The sequence below is a fragment of the Oryctolagus cuniculus genome, chromosome 1 (genome assembly GCF_051225735.1).
Source record: "Oryctolagus cuniculus isolate XC-2025 breed Fujian yellow rabbit chromosome 1, ASM5122573v1, whole genome shotgun sequence".
Taxonomy (NCBI): Eukaryota; Metazoa; Chordata; class Mammalia; order Lagomorpha; family Leporidae; genus Oryctolagus; species Oryctolagus cuniculus.
In genome coordinates this window covers 146200384-146214417 of record NC_142867.1, presented here as the reverse complement: position 1 = coordinate 146214417, position 14034 = coordinate 146200384, and the positions used below count along the sequence as shown (strand labels likewise).

The 14034-nt window shown below is 51.3% G+C and overlaps 1 protein-coding gene across 8 annotated transcripts in view; it reads right to left on the bottom strand.

Annotated features, from left to right (window-relative positions):
• The window catches only part of IPPK (inositol-pentakisphosphate 2-kinase), a 95311-nt gene that overhangs the window by 17037 nt on the left and 64240 nt on the right, over window positions 1–14034 (bottom strand). For 4 of the 8 annotated variants that reach the window (XR_016236481.1, XM_089336235.1, XM_089336239.1 and 1 more), the window contains exons 8-11: window positions 13901–13973; window positions 7602–7875; window positions 6268–6418; window positions 5586–5688 (exon numbers count right to left, since the gene is read on the bottom strand). Coding sequence is in view for 5 of the 8 variants with exons in the window: in XM_089336235.1 (XP_089192361.1) it covers window positions 5586–5688; window positions 6268–6418; window positions 7602–7875; window positions 13901–13973 (601 nt within the window). In the remaining 3 variants the exon portion in view is untranslated. Of the gene's footprint in view, window positions 1–5072; window positions 5224–5585; window positions 5689–6267; window positions 6419–7601; window positions 7876–13900; window positions 13974–14034 lie in introns of those variants that run through there. The other 4 variants (XR_016236482.1, XR_016236483.1, XM_089336236.1 and 1 more) reach the window with 3 other exon arrangements.

Genomic DNA, 14034 nt, shown 5'->3' with positions numbered 1-14034 from the left:
TGTAACAGATCTCAAGGAGGGCCCAGGGGTTGTGCCTAAGTGTGAAAACACAGGTTGTGAAAATGGGTAGGGGCTGGTGCTGTGGCACAGGGTAATCCTCCATCTGCAGCACCAGCATCCCAAATGGGTGCCGGTTCTAGTCCTTACTGTTCCTCTTCTGATCCAGCTCTCTGCTGTGGCCTGGGAAAGCAGAAGATGGCCCAAGTCCTTGGGCCCCTGAACCCACGTGAGAGACCTGGAGGAAGCTCCTGGCTCCTGGCTTCGGATCGGCCTAGCTCTAGCCATTGTGGCTATTTGGGGATTGAACCAGCAGATGGAAGACCCTTTCTCTCTGTCTCTCCCTCTCACTGTCTGTAACTCTACCTCTCAAATAAATAAAATCTTTAAAAAGAAAATAAAATGGGTAAATAGAAGTATGTCACCCTTTCAAGCAAAAAATATGTAAAATAAAGAGAAATTTTAATTTAAAAAAGTAAACTAGAAATAAATTCTATCAAAGGAAACATAAACTTATGGTCTGAAAACTAACAATAATATCAAAAGAAAGACCTAAATAAATGGAAAAACATCCCGTGTTAATAGAGCAGAAGTTTTATTACCCAGAGCAATCTGTCAGTTTCTCAAAATCTCTATTAGAATCCCAGCTGGCTTCTCTGTAGAACTTGGCAAGCTCATTCTAAAATTCATATGGAGTTGCAAGGGGATAAAGCTATCTTGAATAAGAAGAAAGACAGGCTGGCATCGTAGCACAGTGGATTAAACTGCTGCCTGTAATGCCAGTCTGAGTCCCAGCTACTCAGCCCCTGACCCAGCTCCCTACCACTGCACCTGGGAAGGCAGCAGCGGATGCCGCACGTGCTCGGGTCCCTGCCATGCACGCAGGAGACCGTGCTGGAGTTCCTGGCTTGGGCTGGGCCCGGACATGGCTGTTACCAGCATCTGGAGAATGAATCAGTGGGTGGGAATATCTCACTCACTCACCCTCTCGCTCCCTCCAGCTTTCAAACAAGCAAAAAACAAAAAAACAAAGTTGGAGAATTCACACTTCCCCATTTCAAAACCTATTAAAAAGCAACACTAATAAAACAGGGTACTGGTATAAACAGAGACATATACATCGATAAATCACATTTACATGTCTATAAATAAACCCATACATTTTCAAGTCAAGCAATTTTCAAGAAATCTATCAAGACCACTCACTGGGAGAAAGAACAATCTCTTCAACAAATGGATAGTCACATAAAAAAATGATGTCAAAGTCTACCAAATATCATATATAAAAGTTAACTCAAGATGGATCAAAGAACTACATGTAAGAGCTAAAACTACAAAACTCTCAGAAGGAAATGGGGAAATCACCATGACCTTAGATTTAGCAATGAATTCTTAGATATGATACTAAAAGGATGAAAAACAATAAAAAGATTAAATGGGTTGCTTCAAAATTTCAGTGTGTGTGTATTACCAAGAAAGTAAAAAGATAACTATACAGGAGAAAACACCTGCAATGCAGTCAGGTATCTATAAGGGTCTAACACCTAGAATAACACATCAGGAATGCTTGCAACTCAACAAGAACACATACTACACAGTTCTGGAGTAGGCAAAGGGTGAAGCAGCCTCTTGGAATGCCCACATCCCACACTGTCAAGCCTGACCTGAGTCCTGGCTACTCCACGCTTCTGGTTTCAGCTTCCTGCTAACGCACCTGGGAGGCAGATGACAGCCCAAGTGCCTGGGTTCCTGCCACCCATGTGAGAGATGGGGGGAGCCCCTGGTTCGTGGTTTGGCCTGACCTATCCCTGGCTACTGCAGGCATTTAGGGAATGAATAAGAGAATGAAAGCGTTCTCTCTCTCTTCCTCTCTCTGTTTACTTTGCCTTTCAACTAAATAAAAAGCTTTTTTAAAAAAACAGTAGGCAAAGGATCTGAATAGACATTTCTCCAAAGAAAAATACATAATGGGCAGCAAGCGTATGAAAGAATACTCTGAACCCTAGAAACAGAGAAAACCTACGTCTGCATAAGAACCTGTACACAAGGACTTGGAGCAGCACTCCGGGTTCATGCTGCATCACGCCGCACCTTCTCAACACCACGTTAAGTGAAAGACGCCGGGCACAAAGGACAGCACGTAGAACGATACCATCTCCATGCAGCGCCAGAACAGACCAGCCCACGCGGAAACAACAGGCTGGGGGCTGCTCGGGTCTCAGGGACAGGGAGACAGTGGAATGACAGCTCGGGGTACAGAGCTCCTGCTGAGGTGGTTGCTGTGTACACTCTCAATAAAGCAGCTACGGAGAAAAAGAAGACAAAGGAAGTATCTGAGGTGCAAGAATGGTGGGCAATGATACTGAGCAAACAGATAAATCTAAACACCCGTTAAATTTTAAAAAAACAGTACTCTAAAACCAGGACTTTAAATAAATAACAAGACAACCAGTCTGAGACAACAGCTGCGTGTGTAAGTTCGGAAAGACCAAGTCCTTATGTTGTGCAAGGGCTGGGATGTTAAACAGGTTAATTTTATTTATTCAGGGTCAAACTGAACATGCACTATGAAAAGACAGAAACTGAAGGCTTCCAAAACCAGCCGAGCAAAAACCAGAATAAAGCAGGCAGAGTGCAGAGGTTAGCAAACTGCAGGCCAGAGGCAAAGCCAGCCTCCACCACTTGTTTTCATAAACAAAGCTGTGCTGGGCTGGGCTGTGCTCACTTCTGTGCTACGTGGCAGTGCTGTGTAGCTGCACCAGGGACAAGACAGCCCCACAAGGCTACGCCATTCGCTATCTGGCCCTTCACAGAAAGTCTGCTGGCGCTGGCTCCACAGCACTCGTCAACTGATGAGAGCCAGAGGCGCTGTGGGCTGCAGCTCCCTGTGCTGCCATGAGGACAACATTCCCGCCCCCTCCACAAGGACAAGGTTCGGCTGGCTCAGCGGGCAAGGACTCTGCTCTAGGAGTGCTCTCAGCAGCTCCCCAGCCTCGCAACCACCCTCCTCAGGCTCAGCAACGAGAACCTAAACCCCCCAAGAGAGGAAGGGCGGCCCTCATATTCCAAGACCCCACGCCACGTCTACCAGCTTCAGCAGTAGCATCCCGTGGCACCCAGCACAAGCCACAACCACACTCACATCTGCCAGGTCTCACACGTGCAAGCGTGCATCCATGTGTCCAAGTGTACACATGTGGTGATGTGCATAGGTTTTCCATGTGTACAGGTGTGGTGTGGTACACATGTGTATGCGTCTGCACCATGTACGTGTCTCCGTGTGTGCATATGGAACATACGGTGTGTTTGTGGATATTCCAATGCATCTATAGTAGTGATTTCAACAGTTAGATGGTAACCATCTGACTAGATTACATTTACGTAAGGTTAAAAATTAAAAATTAATTCATGCTGATTTCTAGAAAATTGGAAAACACAGACACAGAAGTGTAGTCCAGCTTTTTCTCTTAGGAAAAAACACACAGACCGGCAAAGCCGGTGTGTGTCTCTGGTCGGCGCACCAAGCTGCAGGACCCACGGCAGCCTCGCACGGCTTTGCTATCCACCTCCTCACTGAGCTGACCCAGCCCGGGGCGGCAGAGTTCACATAGCGCCTACAGCGCATCTTCAGTCCCGGCTCCTCCTCCTCCCCCTTCTCCTTGAAAAACTCTCCCAGCTGCATCTTCAGCCAAAGACGTCTTTCACCAGACCCGTCACGGCACAGGCGGCCAAGCCCGTGCACGGGAGAAGGGACGGCACCGTGTGCCTTCGAGGGTTTCCACAGCCCTTGTCTCCACTGTTGAGAACAGTGGTTTTTTTTTTCACCTTGCACTACTTGTTGAACTCTTTACTTACTGTAGGGTTAATCCTAGGAGTATAAGGAAACTGAAAATAGATCTTTGTAAAAATTAAGAGTGGGCACAGGAGAGGGAATGGGAAGAAGGGTGGGAGTGCGGGTGGGAGGGGATGGTAGAACGAGAAGAATCTGTGTATATGAAATGCATAAAATTTCTCTACCTTAAATAAAATTTTTTTAAAAAGCTGCATTTCTTCACAGTTCTAGTCTCCTCAGATGTTTGGCAGCCTCACAGAGCCAACACACCCCTTTCAGAGTAAGTTTTAAATGCATAAAACATAAAATATAGGGATGGGCCCCGGGCACAGGCGCTGACATGCCAGAGGCCCGGAGCCTTGATATCCACTATCAGAGTGCCTGGGTCTAAGCCCAGTTCTGCTTCCAACTCCAGCTTCCTGATAATGCACACTCCAGGAGGCAGCAGGTGATAGTTCAAGTACTGGGGTCAGGGCCAGTGTTGTGGCACAGTGGGTCAGGCTGCCACCAGCAATAATAACACCCCATACTGCTGGTTCCAGTCCTGGCTGTACCACTTCTGATCCAGCTCCCTACTCATGAGTCTGGGAAAACAGTAGAAGATGGTACTTAGACCTCTGCACCCATGTGGGAGAACTGGGAGTTCTGGACTCCTGACTTCGGGCTGGCCCAGCCCTGGCCATTGTGGTCATTTTGGGGAGTGAACCAGCAGACGGAAGATCTCTCTGTCTCTCCCTGTGTGGTTCTTCCTTTCAAATAAATAAATCTAAAATAATAAGTACTTGGGCCCCTCACCCACGTGGAGACCAAGATTGAGTTCCTGACCTCATCCTGGCCCAGCCCTGGCTGTTACACGCATTTGAGAAGTGAACCAGTGGACTGAAGAACACATTCTCACTCTGTTTCTCTCTGACATTCAAATAAAGTAAAATATTTTGGGGGCTAGTGCTATGACATAATAGGTTAAACATATGCCTGCAGTGCCAGTTCAAGTCCCAGCTGCTCCACTTCCAATGCAGCTCTCTGCTTACGGCCTGGGAAAGCAGTGGGGATGGCCCAAGTGCTTGGGCCCTGGAAGAAGCTCCTAGCTTCAGATCGGTGCAGCTCCAGCTGTTGCAACCATTTGGGGAATGAACCAGCAGATGGAAGACCTCTCTCATCTGCAATTATGCCTCTCAAGTAAATAAATAAATCTTTAAAAAATAAATAAAATAAAATAATTTTTAACAAAATATAGAGTGAAGATGTAAAATACGACATTTTTAAAAGCAGACGAAGAGCACAGTAATATGCGTACGAGGCAGTGACAGACACGACCATGTCGGAGATGCCTGTAGCTGCAGCGTGGGGTGGAAGATTCTGCGTCTTGCCAACCGCACGGGGTCCTGAGCACACTGGTAATGGAAGGAAATGTTAACTTTCAAGTAGAGGCCAGTGAAAATAAAGAGGCAGTTCTGTCCTACCCAGTGCACAGGGCCCTTACCTCCCTGAATTCCACAGTCCCGGGAAGTGAAGGACCAGGCTCCTTCCAGGCACATGCTCCCAGGCCACTCTGTGGCTCTGTTCTGGTCCTCAGCTCAGAAGGGGCGGGCCCCGGGCCCCAGGGAACCCAAGGAAATCCTCCTTGGAAGCCCGGCACTACCATCCCCTGGCCCGGCCCATCTGGGGGCGCTGCGGTCGCTCTTCCACACTCCCGGCTTCTGAGCCGTGACCCTCAGGGTAGGAGCACAGGCAGGGTTCGGACAGGCCTGCCCACCTTTGTCAACGCGAAGGCCACCGTCCCGTCGTCCTCCGTGGAGAGGTCAAACAGCTTCTGGTAAAACGCTTCATCGTAAGGCCCATCTATTTGTAACGTTTTTCTGAAGAAGAAAGCACAGAAAACGTGACCAAGTGGCCTGGAAATTGTTCCTCCAATCGCTAACATGCCCGACACCCCACAGCAAGGTTCAGGGTCACACACTTCATTTCTAAGGGCACCAGAGAGACACTGCTTCCGCATATTAAACTGGATTCCTGGACATTAAGGGCCCACACAGAAGCAGCAAGCCCAGAGCCAGGGAACCCTGCGGGGAGCCCTCTCCTGTTCGTGGCAAATGGAGTCACGTGGGCAGAGATGGGAGTGAAGCCAGGCAGTGGATCTGACCCCAGACACTGGGATTGCGGGGCCCCAGCACAGGCCCAGGAACCAGTTCCCGGGATGCTGCCGCGTGGGGGACACAGGAGCAGAGCTCAGCCCGTGGAGCGCCACTGCCCTCTGCAGGCTCAGCCCTGACTCGGATTTGTGAACAGGCAGGCTCAGAAATGCCCAAGGGACAACCCGCTTCGTGCTGATCCTGTTCCCCTCAGTGAGGGCAAGCCCCAAGCCAGGCCCTGGCTCCTCAGCAGGTAGAGGGAGCTGGCCGGCAGGGCCCCCGTCACGGCTCCCGGGCTGGCCTCACCTCTCCTCAGGAAACTCCTCCAGGTACCGCTCAACCCGCTTGTACAGAGGGTAGAGGCCTTCGATGTCCAGCAGGTCCAACATCTGCACCTGGAGGGTTTTGTACAGAAGACAGCCCTTCGGTAACCCCGAGCGCTCTGGGGTGTTTTTTCCTACCGAGAACATCAGGGGAAAACGAGAGCAGGTTTGTTATCAGAGGATGAAGACCTGAAGGCAGATGCAGGCTGGCGCAGGCCAGGGGGCTCCCTCGGGGCTGGGGGCCGGCATCACCACGGGCGAGGACTGCGCCCCACCTGGTGCTGAGGCAGACACCTGGGGCCCACACCAGTAGACGGCTGCAAACCCAAGCACCTGGCGTCAGGACCACCCTCTCCCACGTCCCTCTCCTCTTCAGAGCATCCTTTAAATTCACCCCAAGTCACTTCATGGTTGAAGTTTGGAGCAGGCGTGAGGAATGTCCAGCCCATGGGCCATATAAAATCCAAGAAACCACTTGGTCTGGCCCTGCCAAGGCAACCACAAGTGGCACTCAAAGTTCAGTAAGTCTATGTCAGGCTAATTGTTGAACTGATAATTCTGTGCGGCCGTGAATGATGTTATGAATACCCGAGTGGCCCCTGGTGGGAAAAAGCTTCCCCGCCTCTGCACTTTGGAGAGAGAACCGTCTTTCTCAGCAACCTGTGGCCACCTAGCCACATCCTGTGCTTCCTTAACAGCCCGTGTGCCCACACTGTGCGCTTCATTTTCACACTTTCCCAAAGCGATTGGGTTTACTTTCATAAAATTCACGCGTGGTAAGAGAAAAGCTGGCATGGGGCAGGGGGCAGTGGGCAGTGCAGGAGGCAGGGCCAGGGCCCAGCAGCACGGCTCTGCCTTCACACTTCCTCAGGAGTCTCTGTGCTCTTCAGACAGGAGGGACCCCGGCTCCTAAGATTCAGGACAGGCAGCCCCATCCAGTCTGCAGGGAAGGTGGCCAAGCCCACAGCCCGACAGTGCTGGGCCCCAGGCCTAAAGAGCCCCTGTACCCAGTGCTCTCTATGAAGCAGGTAAAGGGGCACCTGCACCGGGGTTGCCAGAGGACCAGGTAACAGGTGCAAACGCCGCCGATGCGGAGAGCACACAGAAACCTGAGGGCACGGTCCCTGGCAAACCCCACGCCGCAGGTACTCAGCAAACCATAAGAGGAGAGAAAAGGCGGTTTCCACTGGGTGCCCTGCAGGAAGGCACAGCTCCAATGGCTCCAACAGACCAGGCAGCTCCACCCCTGCTGCCCACGTGGCCAAAAGAACCCCACAGCCCCACCGCGCCCTGCCCGTCCAGGAGGCCAGGCCCTACCTTGGTGGCGCAGGCTCCTGCCGAACGGGCTGGCCTCGCAGACCCGTGGGCCCTGGGGCCCGGGCCGCAGCGCACCCGCCCGGCCCTTGTCGGTGCTGCTCAGCAGCACCCTCGTGATGACGTGCACCAGCTCCCGGATCACGGCCCTCGTGCAGTGCGGCCCGGCCGCCAGGCCGTTGGAAGGGAAGAAGAAGGGCTTCAGGTGGTGGGCGAGCTCGCTCCAGTCGGCCACGGGGCTGCGGGCGTCGCTGCAACCATAGATGAGCTCACCATTCTGCCGGCGGGGAGAGAGGGTTAGAGAGGGGATCGTGGCTCCATAGCTGGCGGGGACCGCCCATCCGGCCCAGGATGGCCCACCCACACACACCACCCGTACCCCAAGAGGCAGGGCCCACCAACAGGGGAGAGGAAAAAATGTTTGCACAACTGAAGACTAGCCCCGGCCTGAGAGCCACACTCAGACAACCCTTGCCGGCACATGGAAAGCCATGCAAACCTTGGCACAAACAACACGCTCACAACGGCACCAGCTCAGGTACTTGGGTGCTGGAGCTGCTGGGCTCTGGCCCACAGTGGGCAGACTTAAGGGTGGCAGAAATGGGTAAGTTCCAGATGGCTCCGCCTGCTTTGAGCGAGCCAGCAGGACACTGCCACTCACACGCATACACTGCACTCACACGCATACACTGCACTCACACGCATACACTGCAGGGCACGTGGGACATCACCACGCAGCAGGCCTAACGCTCAGGCTTCCCTGGGCCTGGGTGGGGTCTGGGGAGAGGCCCAGTCAGCGGCCAAGCCTGGAGCATGAGGAGCCTCTCCAGGATGGCCCCAAGGTCCCAACACACCCTGGGGCCCTCTCGGGAGGAGCCTGCCCAGCATCACCAACAGCGGGTCTCAGTTAAGGTGCCATGGCTTCTGTCTCTCCTGGGGTCACAGCCTCAGGGAGGGTCTCACAGGTGGGACTGAGGCCGCTAGCCCTGGCCATGCCTTCAGCTGAGATACAGCCTAGAGAAGGGCACCAGGCCAAAACCATGGAGCTGGGGCCAGTGCTGTGGTGCAGCAGGTAAAGCTACCGCCTGCAGTGCCAGCATCCCATATGGACACCGGCTGTTTTAATTTTTTTATCTTTTTTTTTTTTTTTTTTGACAGGCAGCATTAGACAGTGAGAGAGAGTGAGAGTGAGAGAGAGAGAGAGAGAGAGAGAGGTCTTCCTTTTTCCGTTGGTTCACCCTCCAAGTGGCCGCTACGGCCGGCACGTTGCGGCCAGTGCGCTGCGCCAATCTGAAGCCAGGAGCCAGGTGCTTCTCCTGGTCTCCCATGCGGGTGCAGGGCCCAAGGACTTGGGCCATCCTCCACTGCACTCCCGGGCCACAGCAGAGAGCTGGCCTGGAAGAAGGGCAACCGGGACAGAATCCGGCGCCCCAACCAGGACTAGAACTTGGGGTGCCGGCGCCGCAGGCAGAGGATTAGCCTAGTGAGCCGCGGCGCTGGCCCAGGACACTGGTTTGAGTCCCAGCTGCTCCACTGCCAATCTAGCTCTCTGCTATGTCCTGGGAAAGCAGTAGAAGATGGCCGAAGTCTTGCACCCACATGGGAGACCCGGAAGAAGCTCCTGACTTCGGATCAGCTCAGCCATTGTGACCATTTGGGGCATGAACCAGCAGATGGAAGACCTCTTTGTCTCTCTGCCTCTGCCTCTCTAAAACGCTGCCTTTTAAATAAATAAATAATGAAAAACACAACCCACAAAGCTGCCCTGAGCTCCTGGCCTCAACAGCAGTCAGAGGGTGTGGATGTGTTAAGCTAAACTTGACACAGGGAAGGAGACTCTTGCTCTTGAGCCACCCTGAGACCGCAGCTGGCCACACTGGCAGGAGACGAGCGGGGGGCTAGGACAGAGAGCTGCCTGTGTGGAGGTGAACCTGGTCCCTTCTAGGCCTGGGGCCAGCTTGGGGGGACTCCTCACCGCAGGGCCTCACATCGGTCCCAGATGGCAGACCATAGGCTCCAGGACAAGTGCTCACCCACCCCGAGTCCCCACCACACCTCTCATCACCGCAGTGCAGTGTGGAGCACAGACCACAACCCAGGCAGCTTCTGCACACTTGGAATTTCAGAGTTTTCTACCTTGTGGTGTTTGAATGCCAAACCCAGAAAGCAGAGTGGAGGCTTAAGTGTCCAAACCACAGTCACTGGTGAGGGCTGCACAGGTGTTGCTGTCCTGTTATTTTAAATAGCCATTCCACACTCAGAGTTTGGTAAAGTGGCATAATATAAAATCGAAACAAAAAAATCAATAGCCTTTGTATACACAGCAGTGTCATGCTGAGAAAGAACTCTTAAGATTAGTCCGATTCACAATAGCTCCAAAAAGAACTAAATACCCTGGAATAAATTTAACCAAGGATGTCAAAGATCTCTACAATGAAAATTGAAAAACACTACAGAAAGAAATAGAAGACGACATTTAAAAAATGGAAAAATCTTCCATGTTCATGGTTTGGAAGAATCAACATCATCAAAATGTCCATACTACCAAAAGCAATCTAGAAAAATATGAGGCTAAAATTCATATGGAAACACAAGAGACCCCAAATAGCTAAAGCAATCTTAAACAACAAAAACAAAGCTGGAGGCATCACAATACCTGATTTCAAGACATATTACAGGGCAGTTATAATCAAAACAGCCTGGTACTGGCACAAAAACAGACTTGTATACCAATGGAACAGAACAGAAACTCCAGAAATCAATCCATGCATCTACAACCAACTTATCTTTACAAAGGAGCTAAAATCAATCCCTGCAGCCAGGACAGTCTCTGTAACAAATGGTACTGGGGAAACTGGTTCTTCACATGCAGAAGTATGAAACTAGACTCACACCTTACACAAAAATCCACTCAAAATGGATCAAAGACCTAAATCTACGACCTGATACCATCAAATTACTAGAGAATGTTGGGGAAACTCTGCAAGACATTGGCATAGGCAAAGACTTCTCGGAAAAGACCCCAGAGGCACAGGCAATCAAAGCCAAAATGGACAAATGGGATTGCATCAAGCTGAGAAGCTTCTGCACTGCAAAAGAAGCACTCAGCAAAGTGAAGAGGCAACCAACAGAATGGGAGAAAATGTTTGCAAGCTACACAGATAAAGGGTTAATATCCAGAATCAATAAAGAGCTCAAGAAATGCAACAACAACAAAACAAACAATCCAGTTAAGAAATGGGCAAAGGATTTGAACAGGCATTTTTCATGAGAGGAAATTCAAATGGCCAACAGACACTTGAGAAAATGCTCAGCATCACTAGCCATCAGGGAAATGCAAATCAAAACCATAGTGAGGGCCGGCGCCACAGCTCACTAAGCTAATCCTCCGCCTAGCGGCGCCGGCACACCAGGTTCTAGTCCCGGTCGGGGCGCCGGATTCTGTCCCGGTTGCCCCTCTTCCAGGCCAGCTCTCTGCTGTGGCCAGGGAGTGCAGTGGAGGATGGCCCAGGTGCTTGGGCCCTGCACCCCATGGAAGACCAGGAAAAGCACCTGGCTCCTGGCGTCGGATCAGCGCAGCGCGCCGGCCGCGGCGGCCATTGGAGGGTGAACCAACGGCAAAGGAAGACCTTTCTGTCTCTCTCTCTCACTGTCCACTCTGCCTGTCAAAAAAAAAAAAAAAAAAAAAAAAAAAAAAAAAAAAACCATAGTGAGGTTCCACCTCACTTCAGTTAGAATAGCTATCATACAAAAATCAACAAACAAACCCTGACAAGGATGTGGGGAAAGAGGTACCCTAATCCACTGCTGGGAAAGTAAACTGGTACAGCCACTGTGGAAGACAGTATGGAGATACCTCAGAAATCTGAATATAGACCTACCATGTGATTTAGCCACCCCACTCCTTGAATTTACCCAAACCAAAAGAAATCAGCATATGAGTTATCTGTACTCCCATGTTCACTGCAGCACAATTCACAACAGCTAACATATGGAATCAACCCAGATGTCCATCAACTATTGACTGAACAAAAAAATTATGGTATATATACACTACAGAGTAATACTCAGCTTTAAAAAAAAGAAAAAAGAAATCAATCCTGTCTTTTGCCAACAAGATGGACACAACTGGAAACCATTATACTTAGTGAAATAAGCCAGTCCCAAAAGACAGATATTGTATGTTTTCCCTGATGAAGGTAACTAGTAGAGTGCCTGAAATGTAATGTATGGGAGTGAAATAGACATTTTGAGATTCGATGACTGTTTATAGCCCTTTGAGGAAGTTTTTTTCTTCTTCACATTATTTGCTGAACTCTTTTACTTAGTGTAGGGTTAACTATATGATCATTAAGTAAACTGAAAATAGATCTTTGTAAAAAATTAAGAGTGGGAATGTGAAAGGGAGGGAAGAGGAAAGGTTGGAATGCAGGCAGGAGAAAGGTAGGGGGAGAACTGTCACTATGTTCCTAAATCTGTATACATGAAATACATGAAACCTGTATAACAAGTAAACTTTTTAAAAAGCCATTCCATGTCACATTTCTCACTATCTCTTCTGAAACTATCCACTAAGCCTCTGGACTTTTCCATGCTGATTTCAACAGAAAACCAGCCTCCTGGACTCCGGCAACCCTATGTGTGGGCCTGACAGAGGGTTAGAGAAGGGTCCCTTCAGGACAAAAGGCCAGCCACGCCTCAGACTTCAGAGATCCCGGAGGAAGGGAATCTATCTTCAGATGTTAGATATCAAGTGTTTTAAGTTCTTAAAATGGTTTTAAAAAACTGCTTTTGAAATGTTTCCCTTTTCTAGACTTGAGAAAGTAAAGACAGCCAGAGAATAAGGTCAACTATTTGAGCCAGCAGCCAGGAAAACAGAGTTTCTGAGCCAGAGCCAAGGAGCCAGGTCAGAAACAGGCCTCATCCGCCCACTTCTGAGGGGCGTCCAGTGGGTAGCTGGAGGAAGACAGGGCCTGCAGCTCACCAGTCCCTGCATCCAAACAAAGCGCAAGGAGTCAGGAGGCCACCCTGACCCCTGTCTCCTGATGACACAGTGGTCTAAAGGCCGCAGAGCGGTCCACGAGGGGCACAGATCATGCCTTAGAGGTTCTTAGAGATCCTCAGGGAACTTCGAGGTCTGCTGGCAGGGGTGAAGGGGAACAATTTGCTGGATGCCAACAATGCCTGCGAGGCCTGACGCGCTAAGGTGCCGGGGGGGCCCTGACCCGGACATCTCAAAGGGCCTGCAGAAAGATGCCTGCCCTGGTCTGCGTCTATCCCCACGCAGCCGGGCTGGCTTAATCTCACTCTTCTTCAAGGACCGCTGCAGCTGCAGGCACCCCCTTCTGCGGGACACTCGTTTGGTCCCTAACGGAACCTGCCTCCTGATCTGTGACTCTTCCAATCCTAACCTCCTCGTGATTTTTCGGCCTGTACTCCTCCTGCACATCCAGCGCCAGTGATGGATCCCCGTCCCACGCTGGCACCCACACACCTTCTGGATGGTTCCAGAAGGCAGAACTAGAACCAGGACCCGCATGGCAACAAGGCCACCACGTTTCCAACATGGGCGTAACCCCCAACTTCTGATCGGGCTGGCCCTACCCCCAACCTCGCCCTCACCTCCCTTACCCAGGCCTCTCCTCTGCCAACACCCACCCCTGCACAGCCTCCTTTTCCCTCCGCTTCTTGTCCCCACCTCTGCCTGACCCATTTCCTCCTCCCCTCGGACACCAGCAGGCCAGGGGAGTAGGGAGCCTTAGTGACCCAGGCCAGAGCCAGCCTAGGGGGCAACAAGAACCTGAAGGTGGTTACACTGAGTGGCCAAGATCCCCTCATCCCGCACAGTGAGGTACAGGACAGTCAGAACTGCAGGACCTGGACAATTAGCTTTGCAACAAAGAGCTCCCAAATTAACCAGGAGAGAAGGCGCAGGGAGGCTCTCAATGTTCGGCTTCCCTCACAGATACTGTGACCTGGGCGGTCAGCTGGGTCCCACTCCTGCTCCCCACTCAGCCCCGTGGTCTTCCCCATGGATGCTTCCAGGGCACACACCTCAGGGCCAGACTGCCCAGGGTCACACACTGTGCTCGTGGAATGGGGCTCAGAAAAGGATGGATAGAGATGGAGGGTCTGGGACTGGGCGACTGTGCGGACAGCAGGGGCTCAAGGACCCCACAGGGCACCAGACTGCAGAGCTGTGCCTCCGACAGCCCAGACCCGGTCTGCACAGTCACCCAAACCTGTCCCGAGAACAGTGCACAGTGGGTTCACCTGAAACCAGAAAACGGAGTGGCTCTTACCTTAAATATCTTCAAGTTGTTCTGTGTCTCCTGCAGCAAACTCTTCAGTGCAAAGTGCATCCTTTGTTTGTTTCTAAGGGGAAGGAGTCACACACTTAAAGGTAGCTGGGATGGATCTGGTCTCCAGACCCCCT